Genomic DNA, 25,083 nt, shown 5'->3' on the forward strand with positions numbered 1-25,083 from the left:
GTGTGTGTGTTGGTATGAGTCAGAGAGAGGTTGTCTATCACAGAAAAAACCCACCGGCTATCCTCCCAGCTCTTAAACGGAGAAGTAGGGGTTGCAGATGGTGACCAGCGAGACCAAGCCCAGACAGAGAGACGGAAAGGGAAAGAAAGAAATGCAGTTCAACCCAGAGAGAGAGAGAGGGAGAAAGAGAGAGCTGTCAGAGGTCAGTCCCACCCTAAGGATCCTATCTCTAACTGTGACTCTGACTCACTCTCCCCCATCCCTCTGGTATCTGCAGCATGTGTCACTAGATCATATCCAGCACCCATCACTCATGCATTCACATGACGCCCGAGCCTTCTCGTGTCTTGACATTTTCTTTGCCTACAATCGCCCAAAGCACATAACACAGACTTTGTTCCCGAAACCAAAGTTTGACAGTGAAATAAATGGATATAGGTCAAATACAATTGAATAGGATGTATTTCAATTCACGTCTTGATTCATTAATATGGGTTGACTTCCGCATTTTGCCACTAGACGGCGACGTGAAAGTAACCATGGTTCCCTCACTGTGTTACTTGTCGAAAACTGTGAGGTACACAGTGTTCTCTTCCTCTTGTTTGTAATCTCTGACTCATGTTTGCAATTCTTCCTCCTGGAAAGAAACTCGCCTGCAATCTTTCTGTCTCTCTGAGAGAACCTGCAAGTGTGCATTTGTGTGCCTGTAGACTCACGTTAGATAACGTCCCCCCCAAAAAACCTTCACCTATTTAGCTTTACATCCTGCATGCAAGGAACGTTAACATATAGATCAGTACATGAATCCCTCTGACTTACGCCACGGTCCACACCACAAATGTGGATGTGCGTGCGCGAGTGTGTCTTTGCGATGCCTATGTGTGCAGTCCACCATGGAAACCAGTGGGTTCATGTATATGTTTACACACAGCGACGCCCTACAGTAAAGTGTGTTGAATATTAATACAACGCCTGTCTGGCAGCGGTTATAAAACCAAGGGGCAGCATAGCCGGAGTGTGACTCACCTCAACTCCTTAGCAACCCAAGTCAGAAAGAGAGTCTCCCTGCCTCAGACGAGGACAGCCCCAAATGGGTCCCCTCTTATCCCAATGCAGCTCTCTCTCTCTCTCTAATGAAATGCAGTGTGTTTATTTAGCAATGCTTCTATATCCCAGGGGAATTTGAACCCGCAACCTCTTGATCTCCAGTCAAACAGTCTTCCAGTGAGCTTTTTGCATTCTGTAGCTTTCCCTGGATACACTGTACTTCAGAGTGGGCGTGTGAAGTGTCTTTCTAAGAAAGTCGTGTGCAGGACAAATGTCTTTGACTGAGAGTGTGTGTGTGTGTGTGTGTGTGTGTGTGTGTGTGTGTGTGTGTGTGTGTGTGTGTGAGTATGTGTGTGTGCCCGAATATGGGACGTTGACCCCTTTCATAATTGTTTTTCAACTTGTGTTGCGAACCCTCATTTCAGTTTGATAAACTGCCTTGAAATCAAAACCACAATATACTTGTCAAGAGCCGTCTTGACAACATTCACTAGTTCCTCTCTGCTATCCAGTCTCACGCTTGTAATTTTGCACCCGTAAATCAAGCAATTGGTATCATTTAACGATGCCCTCTTTCAATGGCACATTGTAAATCTCAGTGTGTGTCTATGTAAGTGTAGTTTCTGGTTTTGCTGATTAGACAAATTAGACAGTGACACTGAGAAGCAGAGTCTGTACTTCTCATTTCCTCTCTAGTGTCTGAAACCTTAGATGTCATGAATGACTTGGCTCAGCTGAAATCTTGATGCACATAGATTATGAAAAAGGAAGTGAAAAATGCATTAGAACAAGAGTGTGTTTAGCTTCAGCACGTGTATTTCCTTGCATGCATCAAAGTGGGCTTCCTAACACAACAGAGATTGATATAGGTCGACAGAGAGAGAGAGAGAAGGGAGGGAGAGAGAGATTGAAATAGGTTGACAGAGAGAGAGAGAGAAGGGAGAGAGAGAGGGAGGGAGGGGGGGGGGGGGGGTAGGGGCATTGCGCAAGCTGCTTATCTGAATCCGGGATGATACAATCTGTCTCAGGGAGGCCACGAGGTTGGGAGCTCACTGCAGACGGATCGGTCGAGCTGTCAGCATCTGTCTGAGTTGGCCCTGAACCCACACAGCTGTGTGCGTGTGTGTGCATGTGTGTGTGTGCGTGGCTACATGTGTGTGTATGTGGCAAGGGGATGTGCCGTGTGCGGGTAGCCGGCCTAGTCACCCAGCTATGCAGTGCTGTGTGTGTGTCGTGTGTGTTTTGAAACCTTACCTATTTGGTCAGCTACCTAGTAACTGTGTTTGTGCAGCTAACAGACCATTTCCCAACATTCAGATGTTATTCAGGATGTGCCAGTGTCTCTAGTGACCTATGTCTTTGAACTAAAAGTAACTGCCCTGTATCACTGTAGACCTACGAACTAAACTGCCTACTACATTACAGAACTAGGCATGAAATGTTAATTGAGTTTCATTCATTATCCTCCATCTCCCTGCATCCATCTGCATGGCTGATTAAGGCCGACAGAAGACACCTGGTGCTCGCACATACGCAAATGATCAGTCATGTCTCACCATCACCCCCAGAGAGGCAGGAGAGAGGAAGAGAGAGAGAAAGAAAGAAAGAAAGAAGGTGTAGCTTGATTGCGATATGAAGATTTTGGAGGCAGAGATAAGGGTAAAAGAGAGAGAGAGAGAGAGAGAGAGAGAGAGAGAGAGAGACAGAGACAGAGAGAGAGACAGAGACAGAGACAGAGACGGGGAGAGAGAGAGAGGAAAGTCAAACAGTGTCTGTGACAGATTTACAGTGATACAAGCTGAGGCATAAGAAAAACGTTCCTGCTGCTGAAACAGAAACGGGGTCAAACCAAGGTCAACTCGACTCTCAACGCCATAAGCTGAGTCTGATGTGTTATCTAACCACCCCGGCACAGTCTCCAAACCACCTCCATCGCATGGCCTTAGGGCTGGGAACATTTTTTCCAGAGGCCTGCTAAAAGTTTCTTCTAAATTCCTGCGTCTTAACCGTCTACATATCAAAACAGAGTGTGCGCCTCTCTCTTTGTTCCCTAGGGAAACACAGGCCCAAAAAGATTGACTGAAATAAAAGACTTGTGAAAAAGAAAGTGAAACACTAAACCGTCAAACAGGGTTGGGTCCACCGCGGGGGCAGCACAGATGTCTTGTATGCTTTGAAACCTGAGCGAAACAGGGTGATGTGCTAAGTGTCTCTCAGGGACTCTCGCACATGACAGACAGGGAGTGTGTGTGTGTGTGCGCGTGGGTGTGTGTGTGTATGGCGTGTGCGTGAGTTTGAAATTCAGCCGGGGTCTTCACAAGGTCTTCCAGGCAGTTCCCTGGCACCCCTCATTCATACAGATGGAAGCTCTTGGTTACGCATCTGCCCACTCTATAGCCCCCTCACATGGAGTCAAAACACATCCCCTGACACAGAACGCTGAGTGGTTCCTGCTAGCAGCAGCCTCCCATAGCTCCAGTGGGGGCTTTTGAGGACTATTGTGACAGGACAGGGGCTGTAGGACAGCCTGGGAATCAGCAGGGCTGCAGTTGGGAAAATGCCATGAGGATTTAGCACAAAGGAATGTGGTCCAACTCCCATGACCTCATGCCGTGCACATTTAACTGTCACTCGGTGAAATTGGACATTTTCTGAATTGGGGGGGGGGGGGGGGGGGGGGAACAGTTGTAGAACTGGATTACTTTTTAGCTAGTTCCTCGGACTTTGCATAATTGGAGCTACTGACTAAAAGCTGTTGGATAAGATTGCGGTGTACTTTGGAGACTGGAAAAAGACACACATTACACAAACACACACACACACACACAGGCAGAGTGTTCTATCTAGACCAAACAGGCTGTGTGTTCTTCCATTTTGTGATCATACCGTGGTCTGCTGGTAGTCTTGCCAACTGACTGACTGCGCAGACGATGCACAGAGTTCTCAGAGCTGTCAAAGCATCTCTGGTCCTAATCATTTCAACAAGTCAAAAAGCGGGAACCCGTCGCACTACATATATTATATTATATGAGGGCATATAACCATATTCTGCCACATCTGATTTAGACGAAAGATTAGAAAAGAACATGTTGACAGAGTTCATTTACAACGATGATGGTAGTCTTCCCATGGTGTTTCACCAGCATTGGAGTGTTCTGTAGCGCTGCATGTGCGCGCTGTGGCACGACCCTGTGGTTTCCGTGATAACTGCTCGAGTACATCCGTCTTGATGGGTAAACACAGCCTGCTAATCGTTGCGGAGGCTCCGGTGTGCGCGGCCTATCACAGCCACCGCAGGGCCCAGAGCTGAGGAGCACCGGGGGTTTTGTTTTGGAAAATGTGGCAGCGTTGCCATGGTGCCTCTATTTGATCCTTTGTAATTAACCTAGCCCATTGATTGCGCAACACTTTCCCCTGGTTTCCGAAGCCAGTCAGCAGCTTGCCAACCAGCCAGCCAGCCTCCAATTTAAACTAGATGTGCCACTGTTTCTGTTGTCTGTGTTTTGTTACACTTTCCCATAATGCCACTGTGTCCTTACATGGTTCTCAAAGGAGCGACACTGGAAGTCAAGTTGGAGAGCTTCAGGGAGATCTCTTCATGGTTCCATTCATTCAAAGACTAGATTAGATTTGATTTGAAATCTCAGCTGTATAGATCAGCTGTATATAAAGTTCACTTTTGATATTGACATAAAATAATAGAATGACAGGTTGCTAAATTAAACCCATTGTTCAAAAGGTTGTCATAGCATATAGGCACCTCCAGTTCCCCGGCAACACAGGCGTCTAAATGGTTTTAATGTTACCCTGCAGATTCCCTATGATGACCAACCAAAGTGACAAGCTGGAGCTGAAATGTACCGTCTAACTCTCCTCTGGGTTGGCTTCAAGTTGTTTTTGTTTTCAAGATTTCCAACCTGTTACTTCCCACGATAGAACGCACACAGGGCACCATTGTTTCCATAGATACGTCCCTATTTGTTATATCAAAGTGACAGACCTTTTCATTTTGGTATATTGGCACTCGCTTTGCCCATGAACTAGGCAAGGCCACAACATGGCTGTCCATCTGTCCGTCTGTCCAACTGCAGGCTGCTTATCCACCCACCCATGGCAGCTTTGACCTCTCAATATTAAACTCGTAATCACACATACCTTATCCGGCTTGTCTTAGAGTATGTTGCTGTGATGCAAGTCTTGACCCGGAGATAAACACATGTGAGCCTTTAGCCCTTTGTACAACCCCACGTCTTAAAGAGTTTTAGTTCTGAAGTCTGTCATCATCATAACCTGTACCATGCACTTTATGGCATCGTGTGATTAATTTAGGCAATACAAGTGGTTTGTGTTTCTGTTTTGGGGGGTGGGGAGGTCTGATGGAGCTCATTTACCTTCCGGTAAAGTGTTTACTGCTGCCTTGTTGTGGGAGCCTTTTAACGGTCACGGTTAAACAGTTGTGCAACTGGCCCATTTGCCCAGAGCAAACAGCAGCATTCTGAGAACCAGAAAAGAGGGAGGAGAAGAGGTGTTTCTTGTGTACGGTGTATATGTGTTTTCTGTCTCTCTCTAGCTCTCCCTCTTTCTTTCTCTCCCTTTCTCTCCACAGAAAGTCACACCGCTTTAATCTACGCTTCTTGCACAATTTTGCCATGCGTTTGAAGTGCCAATTGGGCAACCGTTGGATAAAGGTTACAGACCCATTGAAAGTTCAAGGCAGCCTCTCCCTACATTAAAATGAGGAATTTATCTAGATGTGACTCATGACTGAAGGCATTTTCCTTGAGTTTTTACAGCCTTCAATTTGTATTGTAGTATTCATGCAGTAGTCATGCCATGGGTATTTTGCATATTTTAAAGGTCAACTGGGTTTGAATGTACACTAACTGGATGTAAGTATGTATTGAACCTGTAAGGACTTGTAACATGGCTAATGCATTCCTGAATAACTAGAGAACCTTTCGTAAACTAGGCTGACTAGTTAAGATGCTGTATTTGAGAGCCTACAGCATGAAACAGAATATGTTTTTGCTTAAGGCTATACTAAGTAGAAATGGTGACTTAAGCAATACTCAAACATGGAATTAGCTCAACGCTCTCTGTGACATGAGGCTGTTAACTTGAAAAGGTCACATGTAGTGAAACCAGTGACTCATCTGTGCTAACACCACAGTGTATCTATGATGGAAAGCAAATATGGATAATGAGACACATGCCATTCTAATGAGGTTCGCCTCAATGCTAGCTGAGGAGCCACCCTAGTGCTAATGACGGTCCACACTGCGTGAGCTTGTGTTTGTGGCCGGTAGGCTCTGTATATGTGTGTGTGTGTGTGTGTGTATGTTTGTGTGTGTGCATGTGGTTTGTGGTAAACAAAGCCTTATTGACAGATGCTACAAGGTTGTCACCAGAGGCCGTGGAAGAGGAAGCTAGCTGAAGTTATCTTTAAACCTGGGGCCACTTTCTCACTGGTTCATATTGTTTCGATGAACAGAAAACCAAGGCACCTAGTCGCTTCTTCCCAGAGTAGCCGGAAATGAGACCTCTGGAAAGTCTCTGTTTGCTGATCCCATTTGGGCCTACCTACACACATCACAAAATATACTTATGAACCAGTCATTGCCTAGTTTTGAGATAACCTTGGTCGCTAAGCTTACACAGTCAATACGTACCATGATATGGGAGAGCCTGCGGATGTTTATATTATCCGTTTATCAGGAGGACTGTGTATCTGTCATCTGTTGATACTGTAGGCAGAGTGCAATGCCCATCTGACATATTTAGTGTGTGAATGTGTCCGAGTGTGAGTGCAAGTGGTTGACAATAGCTGTTTTAACGACATCCATAAACCTGACACAGGTTAGACTTATTCTTTGGGCATTATCAGTCCTTGATTGTGTATCCTCAACAATGAAATCTTGACCTGTTCGTAAATCATCGTAGTGAAACTTTTTTTTTTTTTTTTATTACTTTTTTTCTGAATTCTCTCAAGCCTACATGTTCTATAAGGAGAAACGGAGCAGCTGTTTGAGCATGTCGAGCTATTAGAACCCTGAGCATCACAGCCATGTTTTTGAGTAGGTACAATAATTACTGTACAGCATGTGGTCCATTACAGCCATCATACAAATGTAGGGTTGTATTTTGGTTTGCCGTTCATTTTCTGTGTTATCATATTCCCAGTAATGATGGGCTTTCGTGCACAAAAGTAGTTCCTAACGCCTCTTTGCCATTTGAGTCATCGTGCACACTTACGTCTTTTGTCTAGCGAGCCGACCAAGGCCCTACCCCCAGACACAGACACTCTTTGAAAACGCTGCAAATTTGAAATGTAAAAATGTTCCCTCTTTGACTAATGCCTCAGACCACACAGTGTTGAGGGGGAGTGGATGAGGGTGTGAGGAATCTTCCTCCTCTTTAATGAGCATTTCAGGTCGAAACAGGCTGTTATGCCAACCCTACTGTCTGTCATAGCCAAACACCAAACCAACAGAAACCACTAGTGTCAGCTCAGCAACAAAGCCAAAGAAGGATGTCAGCTGCCCTGCTTTTTATTCCAAAATGGCTTCCACTGGGTTTCACATTGTACTCAATAAGCGCGGCTCGCTCGGGCAGGGCAATTGGGCAGCGCGCGTCATCCACTCAGTACCACGCCTGTGTTAGCCAGCACAAGCCCATTGGGCCACGTCCGAAAAGACTGCATTAAAAGGCCGCTCACACCCAGCCTCAATTGTTATATGATCAGTGCTGCTGCTGCCCTCCACCATCCTCTTCTCCCCCATGCTGTCTGTATGTTCTGTCATCAGGGGGATTATATCTCTATTGATCCCTGTCTCCCTCCATATGTCATGTCTGTATGTGTTGCATCGAGGAGGCAGGGAGTGCTTCCCTTAGATCATCCGCTGAGCCAAAGTTAAATCTACATGTCCATGTCATGTAACAATAAATGCTCAAATCTAATACGTGATTGTCTTGACTGAACTGTTGTTAATTCAGATTAATACCACCGCCCACCACCAATGCACCAAAAAAGAAAATGTAAATAACTCAATTGAAAACACAAATGACTTATTTATCCTTTGACCAGCTATTAGCGTTTTCCCCAGGAACCACAAAGATAATTTAAATGAGACCCCTTGCTACTTTACTAGGAAATGAGGGAGAGACATAGAAAGTTGCTGGAAAGAAGGAGAAGGAGTGAGGCGTCTGCGCTTTGGAAACTATCATCGTTTTAAACATCGGCGTTCTCCACCTGAACAGATTTTGCATTGGCAATGCACTGGTCAGGTAATGCACTATGAAATAGTGAAAAGTAATATTTAATGACAATGTTGCAAAATCAAACAAAAAACTTTATTCTCAACCTTTGGTATGTCATTTGTCTATAGATTTGTGCTAAATTAATGGTGTCAAAGCTGAGTACAGAAAACCTAATGTAAGTCCTATGAAGATCTCTGATGTTATATGAATTTCCTTCTTGTCTTTTTTTAGGATTTTTGGATGACTTTAAGTATTAGTAGTATTAGTATAATACACTTTAAGTAAGAAGAAAGGGTTTGTTAGAAAGACGGATGCCAAAGGGCTTGGACTTTTGAACAATTAGCAACTGTAGCACGTATCTGGTAATGTGGTGCAGCATGTTGCATGTCTTCAAACAGAACTTGAACTGCTTACACCATGCAACCGCTGTGTAAGGGTCCGAAATGGTTTCGTCACATTGCATCAATCATTCAGGAACGTAAACATGACACATGGCACACTTTCCTCCCTCATGTTATGGACCTCCAGAAATGGAGGTGGAAAGATGGAGGGCTGAGAGAAATGAAAGGTGTGGAAGGCAGAGAGAGAGAGAAGAGAGAGAAGAGGGAAGCACACAATGAGCCAATGACAGCTCAGCTCCTGGAGGGGGGTTCGTCATGCTTAGTGTCACTCTCCCTGTGGGGTTTGTCTAGGCCAAACATCATGTAGTGAGGGGAATATGGAGATATTTAACCCAGGGCAAGTCACTGTCCCTGAGCTACAAGGGGGACTTAACCTTTCCTAGATCCTTTGGCTGATTCTCACGGCTGCTTACAAAACCATATTTTTCAGTGTATAGCTTTGAAGCAGTACATGTTTATAAGCTTACCTCTCCTGGTTACAGTCTTCTAATCAGTTTGATTGAATGCATTTGATATATGTGGCAACATGCCTGACTTGTTCTTACACGTTATCTCCAATAATTCCAGAACATTTTGTTCAAGGGGTCTCTGCACCTGTATTTTATTATTTGCTCGCTCAGTCATCCAAAAGCCTTGATCCCCACAAACACGGCGTGAAGCGAGCGGCGAGCGATCACGGTGGTCTTCTTGTCTTTAAAAAAATATAATCCTCATTCTTTTATCATGAGTATTGCAGAAGCCTGGTGTTTTATTGCATCTTTCTTCCCTTAACAGGCCAAGTGTCAGAATCACAGTTGGTGATTATCTCTCTCTCCCTCTCTCTCTCTCTCTCTCTCTCTCTCTCTCTCTCTCTCTCTCTCTCTCTCTCTCTCTCTCTCTCTCTCTCTCTCTCTCTCTTCCCAGCAGCTGTCTGTTTCTACTTACCTTCCAACCTCAGGGAAAAATATTTACCCCTGAAAATGAAGAGGATAACTTTCCGTCTCTTGCTTTGTTCCAGTGGCATCTGGCTTGTGTTAAGAGAGCACGGCTCCGCTGTGTATGTGTGAGGTGGGATGATGAGGTGGATAGCATTAATACCAACATAGAAACAAGTAACCTTCCACTCCCTGATTGTCCTTCCTTTGCCTCAGAGGATGCCCAGTGTGGCTGACTCCACCCGACCACAAAGCGCACACACTTACTCACACATAAAATCTTGGTGTGAGAACTTTCACCACATATTAAATAGATGTTGTTGCAAAACCACATTCAAGGGTGAGGTTATGTGCAATTTATTGTGTTTAGGCCATTACTCCTAGCTGGTTCGTACCCATAGCCATTCTCATTTTCTTTGGCGTGGTTTACTCAACACGTACAAGCCAAACCTATATTTACTGACCTTCTACAATGTGCTTTACCTTGAAGTCATTCAATAGATTGCCTGAAGCTTTACAAAGACTGTGTTAAAGCCCACTCTTAACTCAGTGTGGTAGCTTTCGGCCAGACTGTTTGTCACAGTTCCAGTGACAGGTTCAACCCAGGTTCAAACAAAAATGTTGAATTTGAGCACATTTCCATTTGCTCTTTATTTTTTCCCCTAAACAGTTGACAGTTTTGTCTCGTGTCTCAACCACTCGTCTCGACTGGAGTTTAAAAGAGCAGAAGTGTCATCAATTACTTTCTTTTCATACATCTCCTGACAAGATTTCTTTCTGAAATTGAAAAGCGGTGCCTTGCTTTTTTAGTTGTTGATGGAGCTGACTCCATCTTGTCGTGGCAGAGGTCCAGAGCAGGTTCAAGTGATTCTTCAGATCCATTGCCAGCTTCCGTGAAGGAGAACCTGTCGAATCACAGATGGAGACAAGGAGCAAGAGACACAACAAAACACTACAGCTCCTCCGGTACCTCCAAATTACAGAAAGAATCAAACACATTGATAAAAAAAAAACATGCTGAACACGATTGAACTGAATCATGTTTCACATTTTTTATTCATGTGTTGCTTGTTGCTGTTGAGGTAAGTGTAGATCGTGTGAACCTAAACATTTGATGTGTTAACTGAGCCGACCTATTGATAGTGGCAAGAATAGACAGGAAACACTTTGTCCTGGTTGTCTTCGTGATGGTCGGTCACGACTCTCCTCAAGTGTTCCTTGATGTGTGTATGAGAGAGAGAGAGAGAGAGAGAGAGAGAGAGAGAGAGAGAGAGAGAAAGAGAGAGAGAGAGAGAGAGAGGAAGAGAGAGAGGGGGGAGAGAGAGAGAGAGACTGAAAGAGGAACCTGAAAGCCTTACAAAACATCTGATTAAAATGAATATGCACTCACAAACCCTCACACACACACACACATCCGGGGGTGACCGAGTGGCTAGGCATGACAGCTCTTGCCTGCACTCTCTATTATTACTACTTTTATGAACAATAACGCACGTTTCCTGCCTCATTAATGACCTCAGCCCACGCAATAACATTACACCAACAGCCCTGTAGTTCAGATGCTGACCTACACTGCACAACAGCAGGTGAGCTACAAACAGACATACCTGGAAGTGTAATACAGCTGACTGTCCAACTGAAGGATGGGTGACTAGTTAGCTGGTTGGCTGGCTTGTAGATCTTTTAGGTGGGTGACTTCCCAGCCAGCTTTTTGTTCTTTTTTTGTGTAACTTACTGTCTGCCTAATGGCCTGACTGGCTCAAGTGAGTATGTGAGGGAGTGACTGGTTGACTGTTTACAAGGTTGAGTAGTTAACTGACTGACTGGCTGACTGACTGAGCAGTGACTCAGTTAACTGGCTGACTGATTGTTACTGGAAGACTGACTGGCAGTTAACTCACCCTCAATGCCTCACTCTGAGACACATACTCCTTAGACTGTCATTACTTGTGGCCGTGACTATCATGCACCTGGTGATAGGAAGACTCAATAAATTCCCTCATTGGGTATTTTGAGAGGAGACTAATGGTTGCAGCGACACTCTCAATCAAATGGTTTGTCTTGTGGACATACAAACACGGTCTCTCTATTCTCAGAAACCGTAGCCCTCAATTGCTTGGTAGTGTTTCCAGATACATGGGAAAGAATTGGCCAGTCCTTTCATGGGATTATGTGAGTAAATCGCCTTCTCCAAAGTGGAGCAGCGCTGAGAGTCATTGAAATCCTGTTACATGGGGTTATTATCCCCCAATTAATTGCCTTTTGAATGGTAAGCCCTCTCTCGCACACACAATTTCTTTCTCTTTATCTCTCCCACTGAAACAAATTGAGTGAGGGAGTTTGAGTTTTATGCCAAATGGGAGATGATTAGAGACCCTATTCTGTTCACTCCTCCTATCCTACTTTCTCTATATGGAGTCCTATGGGAGGAGTCTGGGCTATATCCATTCCATATTCAACACATTAAACGTTCTAGTTCATTAAGGTAGACTAATCTAGTAGTTTGGACTCAATTATTTGAGTACACATACTTCCTCTTTTGTAGGATGGTTCTAATTCACAACTCTCTGCCTCTCTCTCTCCTCTCTCTCTCTCTCTCTCTCTCTCTCTCTCTCTCTCTCTCTCTCTCTCTCTCTCTCTCTCTCTCTCTCTCTCTTTCTTTCAATCCATAGGATCATGTGAAGTCACACTGTGATGCAATGGCCGGAGGACTTTGTTTTCCCAGCCATTACTGCTGAGAGAGTGAGAGTGTTGAAATAAGAGATAGGCAGAGGAGTTCTGAGCTCATTTCTTTTGAAATTGTCCTTAACTACCGTGAGTGGCCAAAGGTACGGCTGGTTTGTCACCATCATCATTGCCGTCTCCATCATCATTACCATTTTTCCAGATTAGGAGCATGGGTTTTAATGTCCCCGGCCATAAGATGCAACATGTTTCTGTTTACATACTGTCCAGTACATGTTGAACAGGTGAACACCTGCACACTGTTCTCAGCTACAATTCAATTCAGTTCAACATCTTTACTGTCAGAAACACATAACGTGTATGTTGTTTAACACTGCTTTTCCTCTTGTCATGAAGCCAGTCTGTGGGCTTGAAGCCAAAGATGAAGTCTGCACACTCACTTTAAACCAATGTTGTGATCCCCAGAGAGTCTGATGCACCCTTGCACCAGACTGACAGATTCTCACACTACTTACACATTCCTGTCGTTGTGACATCATAATACGGCCCCAACCAGAACCAGAGGGGGAAGGGGTTTACCCAGGGGGGGTTACCCTCACAGATTTGCCAGTGACACAGCTGTTCTAACATCCTTTGGATTGGCCGACGCACTCATTCTCCACACCGCCATTTCCTGTTTGCAACAGGAAAAGCAGTGAGTCATCGCCCAGTGGCTCTTTGGCAGTGATGTCAGTAGGCTGTGAACGAGAGACATTATGATATACTGTGGTGGCTTATGATGTGGTCGCTGTCATTTTTAGACTTCTCTTTTTTTCACTGACCGTCACATTTACTGTCATTTGTTTCTGGTATGTTTTTTTAAAGGATCTTCAGGAACGGCCACGAACATTGCTGTTCTCTGAGAAGAAACGAAGGAAACGGCCGATTCAAACGCTTGTGATGACGTGTACAGTGGTAGATAGATATCCAACAACTAATACTCCCACACAAACATTTTTACAAATCTGACAGGGAAAATGACCTACTCTGTTTTTGGAGATACAAAGACGTTCAAGGACTAATTTGGTCAGAAGATAGAAAGATCGAACATAGGCCTGGAGGAGTCTGCTCTACGTCCACATACAAATAATTTCAAACGTGTGGTTCAGTGAGGTAGACTTGGGGAATAGTTTAGCAGAAATTATTTATTGACCTAGTATTATATCTTGCTGAATAGCTGGGCTTCAGCTCACTGCCTGAAAAATCCCACAACAATGGGGTGTCTAGACCTGTGTGTTTTTATCATGCAGAAAAGTGCTGGACAATACTCCTTGCGATCTCAGGACTTCTTTATGCTCGCTGTCCCAAATGCCAGAACGGAAATGGGAAGAAGGGCTTTTATATATTGGAGTGGAATTTGTTGCAGAATGATTTAAAGCTCAAAGAACTGATACCACTTACTGCTTTTAAATCTAAAACAAAAGAAATAGAGGCAGGTTCCCAAAAATTGCAGTTTATAAATCACATAGGTCACGTAACTGACTATTAGTTTTTGGTTTTTTTCCGTCTCATTCTGTTCTTCAATAAAATAAAAAATAAATAATGAATAATATGCTACAATCCAAAATGTTGACTGCTTGGACTAACTCTTGAGAGTCCTTGCAGACGCTTTCTTGTCAGATAAATACAGTTTATTGTGGTTGGTGACAAATTACTGTTCTGCCGTAGTTTATTGTAGGTAGCACTCAATCCTTCAAGCCTTTACAAGTTCCTGTGTGTTTCATACAGTGCTCACCCTGGTCTCCAATTAGATCTGTTTCAGCACACAGGGGTCAAAGTTCAACTATTATTACCATGGAGCTGTCTTGTGTGTCTATGTCAGATGCGCAACCTTAAGCCTCAAGTAGACAATAATTTCCACCCATTTTGGCTGACAGCCACATCAGATTGAGCTATTCGCAGTCAAGGCGATCAATTTCCACTCTTTCCACTGGCAATGGTGAGTTAGTCAGCTAATTATACCTGACTTGAAAAGTGTTTTCTCACCTGAATATCTCTTAAATGTGACACACATTCATACATACAGGACATGACATTTTACATTTAGAAACGCAAGCCCTCACACATGCATACACCACAACCTATGCAAACAACCAGCACACTACATCCACACACTGTGTGTTGCACAACATAATTCCTGGCCCACACATTATGCGTTCCACAACCACAATAATGCATACCCACACACACAGCCAACATCCTTGTCCAATCGTGAAAACGACCCCTCACAAAACGAACCAGCTCTCTCGCTCTGTATATTCAAACACACTCTCTTTCACATGGCAATGCATATGCCAAACTGAACGACAGAGCGAGAGAGAGAGAGAGAGAGAGAGAGAGAGCTGTGTGATTAGAAACCTGTTTGCTGCCTGCTCCCTGGCATGACAAGCACAAGCGTCAGTGGGGTGACTCACCTACTGTACTGTAGCGAGGCGACCACGGCACAAAGAATGCAGTAGCCTCTAAAAATAACTGCATCCCCAGTCCTGTTGAACTGAACACACAACTTTCATCCTTATTTGGATCATCGACAGGCGTTCACGTACACATTCAGAGAACACACACATACACACACAAAGGACATACACTGGAACACCAGCTGCAGCTATAGTGAATGTTCAGGGTGGCGAGAAACATCTCTGGTGAAGTGTTAGGGTGATCCTTGTACGCTCACTGCTCTGTGATCAGGGTTACATTGTCCCACCAAAAATAATGACGCTGGTCTTGCAGAGGGTGCACTGGTCTTGGGTCTGTGCTGTTTTACTCTGGAGCACCCTATTAGAAACGGCGGTTTAGCCTGGTTGTTTGTTGGACGGTTGCCAGTTTGTTGTTGTCATTGGAGAGATTGGGCAGACTGAAGCTCACATCAATGACTTCAGTAAGTCACGAAGAACTGCTGGCAGTCTCATTTTGAGGTCAGAATTGGTGTGTAAGCAAAGTATCCACCAGTATATTGTTTACAATATTGTTTGTTTTTTTGTGGTTTTGGGTTGAGTTGCGTGGAGTTTTGGGGGAATACACCGTCCATACAGACTATAATTTGGTTCACTAGAAAGCGGGTGATTTTATTGTGCATGCTGAGCCTGTACCTTGAGGTGGAATAGGCCAGGACTCACATGGATCCAGTATGCCAGCACTAAACATTTATGGGATGAGTCATAGAGGAAACAAGCACACGGATGTACGTGAACATGCCTGTGTGGGGTGTTTGTATCTAGCGTAGTATTTGACATTATTATTAACATTACAGACCGTTTTACACAGGACTGTAGTCAGTGCGAATTGTACGGTTACATAAATGGGGAACATTTTCATGTTTTCCTGTGAAGAGGAACTCTCGAAATCAAGAACTGTCAATTGTCTGACACTGCGCTTTGATGGGAAAGAAGGGACGATTTATACATTATGTATTTCCCGATTTTCCTCACGTGGTTTGATTTCCCAATATCACACAATTATGTACTGTGCTATTTACAAAAAAGCCCCATTAATGGTGCCTAATTCACGTGGTCTTGTGTACATTAGGCTAATAGCCTATCAGTGGTCCGGTGCAGACAAAAAGGCTACTGAATCAAACCGGCAATTCTAGAATTCATTTACGCGAGCCGAGCAGAATTGGAGTGCTTGTGAGGATTGCTCAATCGTTCTGTAGCCTATGTGTCATTGAAGAGGCAAGACCGGGCGGAGTTCCAGTTGCACTGCTTTAGCGCCGGGCTTGGGAATCAACACCAATGCTCTCACTGCGAGACGGTCTCTCACTGGGTTAGCGGGGCAGACCTACGCTCAGAATTTCTCACCAAAAAGTACAGCGCGCTTTCACGGGCCATCTGCGTTCAGAGAGACGAAGTGGAACCGGTAGAGGAATATCGCCGAAAACAACACTGACAGAATCTGAGACAAGTTGGAAGGAATATTTTTTTTTATCGCGATGCATGCATAAATATTTTTCCAGTGGCAGATCGATCACCTTGCTGTTTACTGCCAACCAAGAACTGCTTTATGGATTGTGCAATTTGTAAATAGTCTTGGTGATCCAACGTAACACACTGACATTGTTTTCACGCGTTGCTGATCTACTTTGTTTTTCACGATGAACGTTCAGTGGAGTAGTCCGATGGCTTGTACCCGCACTGGAAGGTTGGGACATAAACGGGTGGACTCTGACGAGCCGGTCTCCAAATGCGCCAGGCTTAGCGACTCATCGGGTGACGCTGGACTGCTCGGTAGCTCACCGGGGTCCCCGGTCTCCGCCATCCCCGTAACTGATCCGGCGACCCATCAAGGTCCGCTACAGATCGGTCAGTTTTTACTTCTACCTCTGGCCGATCGAGAAGGAATGCACAGCGCTTTGAACATGGACTCGGAAGAGGAGCTTGTCTGCAAGGTTGTGCAATTTCTTTGAATGAATGCTGTTTCCATGATGTCATGGGTTGCTCAAATTTGCAATTGCGTAAAAGTGACGAGATTAGCTGAATATTTGTAAACCTAACCGATTACAAGAAATGCTAGGACTCTGTAAGCCTATATAGCCTAATTATAATTGCACATAGTCTAGTCTCGTTGACATCCAATTAAACATGTCAGTTAAATCACTGTTACGGAGCAGATGGGCTACTCGTGCTCCAATTAGGCTACACTTTGGAAATTATTAGCCTATCACCTGGCTGGGTCGGTTCACCTGCCATTAGAGCTAACGTACGCAATGACTTCCCATACCCTGTCTATCAACTCCAGACCATCAGCATACACGTCATTGACATATGCCACGCCATCCACGAATATGCTATGCAAACAACTAAATAGAAGTGGGAGGCCGTGAGGCATGATGAGTGCGCAAAAGCCCAACCCAGTGTAATTGAATTACGTTTCTATGGAGCAAGTTGATATGTTTAATGGCGCACTTCAGAATCAGGTTGTTGTTGTTCATGCAAGGCACGATTCAATTTACGGACTTGACACAACTCAAACACCAAAACATGAACTCTCTCTGTCTCTCTTATCCCTTCCAGTTGGTTGTTCATCAAGCATTTTTTGTGGTTTCTCCCACTCTCAGGTTTTTGACATGAGCGTGTACCAGGAAAAGGTGAGAGCCTATACTTCTCTACCGGCACACAAGAACGTCGCCTTCATCCGAGACATAGTCCTGGGCGAGCGCAAGGCCTACGTCTTCCTGGAGAAGGACCACGGCGACATGCACACGCTGGTCAAGGGCTGCCGAAGGCTGGACGAGGAGCAGGCGTCGCGTCTCTTCCACCAGGTGGCGTCAGCGGTTGCCCACTGTCACCAGGGCGGCGTGGTCCTCGGGGACCTGAAGCTTCGCAAGTTTGTGTTCTCTGACGAGAAAAGGTAAGAGGGAGCTCACAGACATTAGGGGGTTTCACTGAGTTTGTGTTCTGTGCTTCTCCACTCCCGGTCTCAAAAGTTTCTCTTCCTGGTCAGTACCAAGGAATGCTTGGTACCGATGAAGGAAGAAGGAAGTGTGAGTCACATGTGACAGAATGTGGGTGCCGTTTACATGAATTCTGGTTATTCTTTCGTTCTCAGTGGTGCAGTAGTTTTGGGTTAAACGCTAAATATGACACAGCTGTCAATTCCTTGTTTATGCATTTCATGGTCCTTGAATAACACAGGTAGCCTATCATAAACAGGTTTCACAATGTTGTACTATCTCAGGCCCCGTACATGATTTTGTCATCGAATCAACTGGAACTTGATTAGATAAGCCAGGAGTGCTTGTTCAGGAATCACTACGGCTTGTGCAACAGTTGGAGGATACATGAACCAAGATTCCACCAATAAGGCATCTATGCGTAGGCCTACACTGATATGATCAGTTGGCCTGGATCTAGACAGAGCACCCAGACAGCAACAGCAGGAGGCATGTGCGTGTTTGCGCGCCAATCGAGTGGGTGTTTAATTGTCAATGTGAGACGAGCCTGGGAACAGGGAGATGGAGACTGAAAGAAATCTGGATTGGTTCATGGCCATAGACTAACTTACGCAGTGGTAAATGTAGCCTACAATTGTTCTTCAATAAAATAGGTAGAGAAATACAAAGGTAGGCGGTCCAACCATAGCTTTATTTTTCAGATGGAGATTTGACACGTGATCACTGTAGACTGTTGCGACACCATAATGCATTCACTAAACCAGGTGCAAAATTTGGATCTGTTTTTGCCAAACGAGGTAGAATTCAAAGAATTACGTGAAAATGTTTATTTATAGGGTTAAAATGTGTCACCTTTTCCTCTTACTTAAATGTTTGGTTTCATTTCACAATCAAGAATGAGCAAATATCAGTCTAAAGAATAGTTTAACACAACACTCATATTATTAATTAGTGTCTGATAAAACGAGGATGTGTCTCCAGTTTATGGAAATTCATCACATATTTTAGTATAGATTTTGTTGTGCTCTCTGGCACCTCTTTCAGTAGACTACAGAATATGACAATAACAAAACTCCAGCTCCAGCATACAAAACTATTTGCCACCTCTTCCTCCACGCGTCAACCTATTCTCTGTAAAACTCTCTTGTTCTTTCAATAAGCGAGCTTTCAATAGGACTGCAGAGCCTCAGGGACAGTCCGTTGCAACATCCACATTCTCTCGCCGTGACCTTTTGAGAGCAAGGGCAGAGTAGACTAATGAAAGCGGACAGCCAGCGTAAGAGAAGAGACTTGGGAGTCGAGCCACTGGTAGAAATACTGGTGGAGGAATGAGTCACGCGTTAAAGCTCGCGGCCAGGCAAACATGTTAGCGGTTATTAACCGGAGGCGGAGGGGAGGGAGACAATGGACAGCTTTTTGCCGAGCTGTTGACATAGGTCTTCCTGGTGAGCCGTTGACATAGGTTCTCCTGGTGAGCCGTTGACATAGGTCTTCCTGGTGAGCCGTTGACATAGGTTCTTCTGGTGAGCCGTTGACATAGGTCTTCCTGGTGAGCCGTTGACATAGGTCCTCCTGGTGAGCCGTTGACATAGGTCCTCCTGGTGAGCCGTTGACATAGGTCTTCCTGGTGAGCCGTTGACATAGGTTCTCCTGGTGAGCCGTTGACATAGGTCTTCCTGGTGAGCCGTTGACATTGTGCATCCAACTTGCTTTCCGGATCCGCTCAACCCTTTTGACCCATGGCGTTCTAAGAAAATAAAGATTGGATGACACAGGTCTCTGCATGCCTGCCTGGGCACGTAACATATCAGATTGTATACTGTAGTCTTTAACTTGCTGATGCACCTGGCTGGCAAATCAATTCGATTTCAAAATTAATACTTTGAGTGTGGTTTGTTTGAACTCGAACCTGAAGAACTTAGGTTTGTTTCTGTTCTGCTGTAATCTGTCTGAAGAAAAGCAGAAAACTGACATTTTCAATCATAGTGAGATTACTAAAGGTTAAGAACGATAATAATAATAATAGATTGTTAGTTGGTTTTGCTGCTACCTATTTTTAAACCAATCAAATCAAAAAAGGATGCAACTGCATCGGCAGTGCACAATAAAATGGGCTTTTGTTTAGCTTCTCCTGTCTCCGTCGATACTTGGAGCAGTTAGAATACCAGGATGACTCGTGTTGCAAAACATGTAATGTTCTATCGTCAACCCAGCCTTCCCATGTGTCACTAATGCAACAGCAGCACAGTTGGGGTGTAATTATGGGATGGTGGACGCCAAGAGCCACGGACCCAGGTGTAGTTCAATAGCTCCGTCTTGAAGAGATACATCGTCTCTTCTCCTCATGAGGATGACTCACTCTCTCCTCTCTCTCTCTGTCTCTCTCTCTCTCTCTGTAGTGGGGGGGGCTAGTAGTGTGTCTTACAGCACACTATTGCACTGTGATGAAACTCCACTCTGCAGTCTGTCTTGGATGTGTTTTGACAGAACTGAGTGCGCATGGATGTGTGCCCTAAGGTAGTTGGTAGCTTGTGTACTGCGGCAGCTGTTTATGACCATACCAAAATGGTGTGCACATTTTCCAACATTTAAACTGTGACTGGGGTGTCACAGATCTATCCTTGTCAAAAACAGAAAGCCCTGCTCAATGCCATCACCAACAGATGGTAGCACTTGTGAGAGATTATAACTATGAATATGTGTGAATAAACATGTTAATCAAACATCTCAATCCCAAATTGCAAGGTAGAAGGTTGTGCATTTCATAATCATCTTTTTTTCATCTCCCAGCAGACGCATTGACAAAAGCAGTGTAGCAAAGATAGTATAAAACAACTAATCCCAATCCCACAAACCCAATCCTTTTCCTAATCTGGTGGCACCCTCTAACCATTCCCCCTGTGTTCTCTGCTGCCAGGACCCAGGTGAAACTAGAGGGTCTGGAGGACTGCCGCGTGCTGGAGCACCCGGACGACGACCTCCTGTCCGACACGCACGGCTGCCCCGCCTACGTCAGCCCCGAGATCCTCAGTGGCTCGGCTCCGTACTCGGGCAAGGCGGCCGACGTCTGGAGCCTGGGGGTCATGCTGTACACCATGCTGGTGGGGCGCTACCCCTTCCACGACCCGGACCCGGCCACCCTCTTCTCCAAGATCCGCAGGGGCCAGTGCTGCCTGCCGGAAGGCCTCTCCCCCAGAGCCAGGTGCCTCCTGAGGGGGCTTCTGAGGAAGGATCCGTGGGAGCGACTCACGGCTGCGGAGGTGCTCACCCACCCGTGGTTCCGCGCCCCATCCTTGTGGGAAACGCAGCAGGGCGAGGAGGATGTCAGCTTGGGGGAACAGACTGTACCTTCCTTCCATGTGGACGAGGAGGACAATCTGTTCTCGTGATAGACCCAACACACTGGTGCTGGCACGAGACAGACCCCCCCCCCCTCCAAAAAAAAACAAAACAAAATAAAAATTAAAAAGAGGCAAAAAACACAGTATCTTAAGGGATGTTTTGCGGACGTCTGCACTTTTTCCCAGCGCCACGTAGGTCACTGCGTACCGTCGTGTCTGTACGTCCAGCTTTTGTTCAGAGTACTGTATTTGTCGTTATCTGTGTTAGCAAAAGGGCATTTGTACACAATGATTGTTGTGCGTAGTGTGTACGTTTTGTGTGCGAGTTCACAAATCATTTGGTGCTATGAAAAAAAAGACGAAGAGGCGAGAGGCAAAAACAAAAGAAAGCTCACATAACGAGCGGCTCGCCCGGATAAAGCCAGCACTGGAGGCTGCAGAGGAGTGAGAGACGAGGGGTGTCGGTGCCGTCGCTAACCCTTTCCCTGAGTCCCGGGGATTCAGAAGGCATTAAACGAGGAGCAGAGACATGAGGAGACAGAGCTGTGAGCTCCCTCCCATTCCAGGCCAGAGGCACACGACTGACTCACCAACAGACTGCTGGGGAGAAGAAGAAGAAGAAAAAAAAAAAAAAAACATTAGCTTGATGGCTTACCGCTGGCAGAGAGACAGAGATGGGGGATGACTTTACGTGTCGCACACAGAGCGATCTGACAGAGAGAAACACCAGACTGAAAGCTTATAAATGGGATGGTTGATAACACGACGGTACGGGACAGAAAAGGGTGAGAGTTCTCTGACTGAGATGAGGGAGTTTTCTTCATGTGATGCACATGCTAACCTGCCTCAGGGGGAGGGACAGAGGTGCGGCTTGTTCACTCAAAAATGTCTTTTTTAATTTCACCGCTGTGCATAATCTCTACCCTGCAGTAGCTTGCAATACTAACCTCAAGGATATTTTACGCATAAGTCATAACAGGTTTCAATGGTCTGAATCATGTTAAAAACCAAACTGCACCAGGACTTTGCCTTATAGACGTGAAACACATAAATTGTAAAAAAGAAAAAAAAATGCCATTTGTGATCTTGTCTTTTGCTGCACAACCTTTTGGTGAAAATCCATTGGGAGAACCATACTTTCTTTCCTCTCAGTGTGTGGGGAGTTGGTGCACCATGTGTCCTATCAGACTGACCTTTTCCAAGCATTAAGCTCTTCTGGTGTATGCTGATAGCACACCTTGTCGACGTCAATCCTCTGAAAAACTATAGCAGCCAAGCCAACCAGAGTCCAAACACAGCCTGTGCTTAGATACAGTGTGAGAACATGTGCCAGAACATAAGTCCTTGGTGTAGAGGTAAGATGACCACGCAAAAGTCAGTAAATAGAATGATCCGAAAAGACCTGCGAGTCTGTGTTTGCTTTCCCCCTTATTGACCCCTTATATCCTTAAACCTAGAGGTATAAACCCGTTGGGAGATGCAGAAGAACCAGTGTCTAACACAGAAACTCGGACACAAAATGTGCAAATCGGTGTTCAAGCCTCATTCATGTTTATGAGGAACCTGAACATTTTAGGTCTGACGCAACTTTTCAGTTAACCTAGAAGACACTGCAGTGTCAGCGTCCATTTCTGGACTGTAAATACACAAAACAGGGTTGCAAAGCCGCACCTCTATCATTATGTTCTATAAGCTGCGTAAATGCATATTTGAAGACATTTTCAGGTGGTGGTTTTATGACAGAGGTATGACAATGACTCAACATGTTGGCATGTCAATGATATCATTTTGGTCTCAGAATATCAGTGAATGGAGTACTTCAATCGCACCACTGAAAATTGTCGATCCATTGAGACATTCATGACGGTTGATCGATGATAGTGATGTTCCAAGTTCTTACCTAAACCGCTTTTAATGTTTTGTTTATGTACAATGGCCAGTACTGTTTTTATTGATGTTCGGCCAAACTCTAGACTTCAGTATTTTCATTTTTTCCTCTAAACCTTTTAGTAGAACATGTTTCTCAGAGAAGTGCTGTTGGATAGAGTGAGCCACATGTGCATTGCATGTGAAGTTAACTGACACGGGTGCATCATGTTCAAATTGCACTGTGAATTATGTATTTGTGACATAGCCTCAAGGGACTATTGGTCCACATAGGTTACAAAGACAATTATGTGTTGTGGGATTGAAAAACAAGTGTACATATACATTTTAAATGTGTGAGAAATTGAATAAAAATGACTTTATATATATATATAAATATATGCCTATACGAGTGATTGTTTTTTGTGCGCACACAGAACACAGAGGCATGCAAGAACACATTCAAGAACACCGTTCAGCATGTATGAGCAAACATACATGCGTACAAGCACCTGCTCACTATACATAACCCCTGCTCTACACACAGTCAAAGTACATCAGATATCCACAGAGTAAACTTACAGTTCCAATTAGAAAGTGTTTCAGATGAGGCATTTTTTTTTTTAAAGAAAGGGGTGTTACAAAATTCACACTTAAGAAACACTTGCGAGTCATTGACCTACTTCTGCATTTTGTGTCTGGTGAACACTGCTAAAAACATGCAGGCCTGCCACTGTAGGCCCCTTGCCTCGCTCCAGGGGAGGAGTCTGTGGGGTTGTGTAGTCGGACCAACAAGTGCCAGGTATCTTATGATTATATAGACCCTGGCGGTTGCGTAAGCGCCCGATTGGGGCCAGGATTAGGTATCAACAGAGGGTAGCTGAAGCGTTTCCGTTGCTGGGTGCCTGCCAAAGAGCATCGCACGCCATAGCCGAGCAGTTACCTAACATGTCAGAGCCAGTCCCCTGAGAGTGACAGATGACCCGATAAGTAGTTTGGATGAGGGCTGGCGCGAAAAGTGATTGGTTGTAGTACGTGCGTGACTGAACTGTGTATTTGTCGAGTGTCCAGTGATATCTGTCGAGTGTGTGTGGTCCCCAAGGAGTCACCTGAGACCTTGTGCAGCTCTGCTCGACAGCTCAGTTTGACACCCTATCAGGTGACAAACACAATGATGTCATTAGTTCCTCTGCACAGGCTAACTGTTCTCGCCAGCCATGTACTCAGAACCCACTTCCTGTAGCCTACTCTCCATAGCTTCACCCTGAACTGGAGATAAACAATGTCAGAAACGACCTAAGCCACAACTCGGTATCATTCCTGAGGGTTACCTCCTTCCTGACAATGCTCTCCAAGAAGCTTTGCCTTCATTTTTCGAGTTAGGTCTCGAGTTATGTTTACTTAAGCAAAAAGCAAAGCATGACATTAAACAGCACTGTACATTTGCAAGAGGTAGACCCACATCCCGTTGTGAATTCAATCTCCTAACAATACCAGAGAGGACGTAATCTAGATGAGCAGTGCCTGGTGTGAACTCTCTACATATTTTAACTTTCATCAATTGTGAATCTAGAATATTCCTGGAAACAGAGTTTGGCACTTGATGCTCTTGATGTAATGGAAACATGCCTAGTCTGCTGAAATGTCACTTTAAGGGTGATTCATGTCTAAATCCAAATCTTCAAATATTTGAAAGGTAGGCCTATTACTTTGAACTCTGGTTCAAAGTTGTCTTCAGAGGTTCAGGTGTTCTGTTGAGAAATGAATGATGATTTCTACTGTTGCCACAAATCATACAGACAGGTCAGGCTTGTGTCATTAGGATCTCTGCTGTGTCCTGGTGGGCACATTTAAAACAGTCATTATTTGAGAAAATACTCTCAAATCTGAATCACAATTCACAGACATAAAGCTGCAACTGTGAAAGGGGGTTAGGGTTAGGAGTCAGATGGCTGAGCGGTGAGGGAGTCCGGCTTGTTGCCGGATCAATTCCCTGCAATGCCAGATGACGTTGTGACCTTGGGCAAGGCACTTCACCCTACTTGCCTTGGGGGGAATGTCCCTGTACTAACTGTAAGTCGCTCTGGATAAGAGCGTCTGCTAAATGTAAAAAAACTGAGTTGGAATTCTGAGCTACAGGTCCC

The 25,083-nt window shown here is 44.9% G+C and overlaps 1 protein-coding gene across 2 annotated transcripts; it reads left to right on the forward strand.

Moving 5' to 3' along the window:
* Positions 1-81: 81 nt before the first annotated feature.
* On the forward strand, positions 82-23,273 carry trib1 (tribbles pseudokinase 1). 2 transcript variants are annotated; one of them, XM_084695933.1, is made up of 3 exons: positions 82-202; positions 17,397-17,689; positions 20,650-23,273. In XM_084695933.1, exons 1-3 carry the CDS (start codon positions 98-100, stop codon positions 21,119-21,121), a joined length of 870 nt encoding a protein of 289 aa, XP_084552059.1. In that variant the 5' UTR covers positions 82-97; the 3' UTR covers positions 21,122-23,273. The 2 variants fall into 2 exon arrangements, with proteins under 2 accessions (XP_084552059.1, XP_084552058.1); XM_084695932.1 differs by lacking the exon at positions 82-202 and adding an exon at positions 15,979-16,727.
* The last annotated feature ends 1,810 nt before the right edge of the window (positions 23,274-25,083 follow it).

Source organism: Hypomesus nipponensis, chromosome 4, assembly GCF_054491055.1.
Source record: "Hypomesus nipponensis isolate SF chromosome 4, ASM5449105v1, whole genome shotgun sequence".
NCBI lineage: Eukaryota > Metazoa > Chordata > Actinopteri > Osmeriformes > Osmeridae > Hypomesus > Hypomesus nipponensis.

Bases quoted from the DNA above. Each gene is read 5' to 3' on its own strand.
- trib1 (XM_084695932.1), top strand. From the start codon at position 16,434: ATGAACGTTCAGTGGAGTAGTCCGATGGCTTGTACCCGCACTGGAAGG. The intron at 16,728-17,396 runs GTTGTGCAATTT...TCCCACTCTCAG, and splicing joins AAGAGGAGCTTGTCTGCAAG to GTTTTTGACATGAGCGTGTA. The intron at 17,690-20,649 runs GTAAGAGGGAGC...CTCTGCTGCCAG, and splicing joins GTGTTCTCTGACGAGAAAAG to GACCCAGGTGAAACTAGAGG.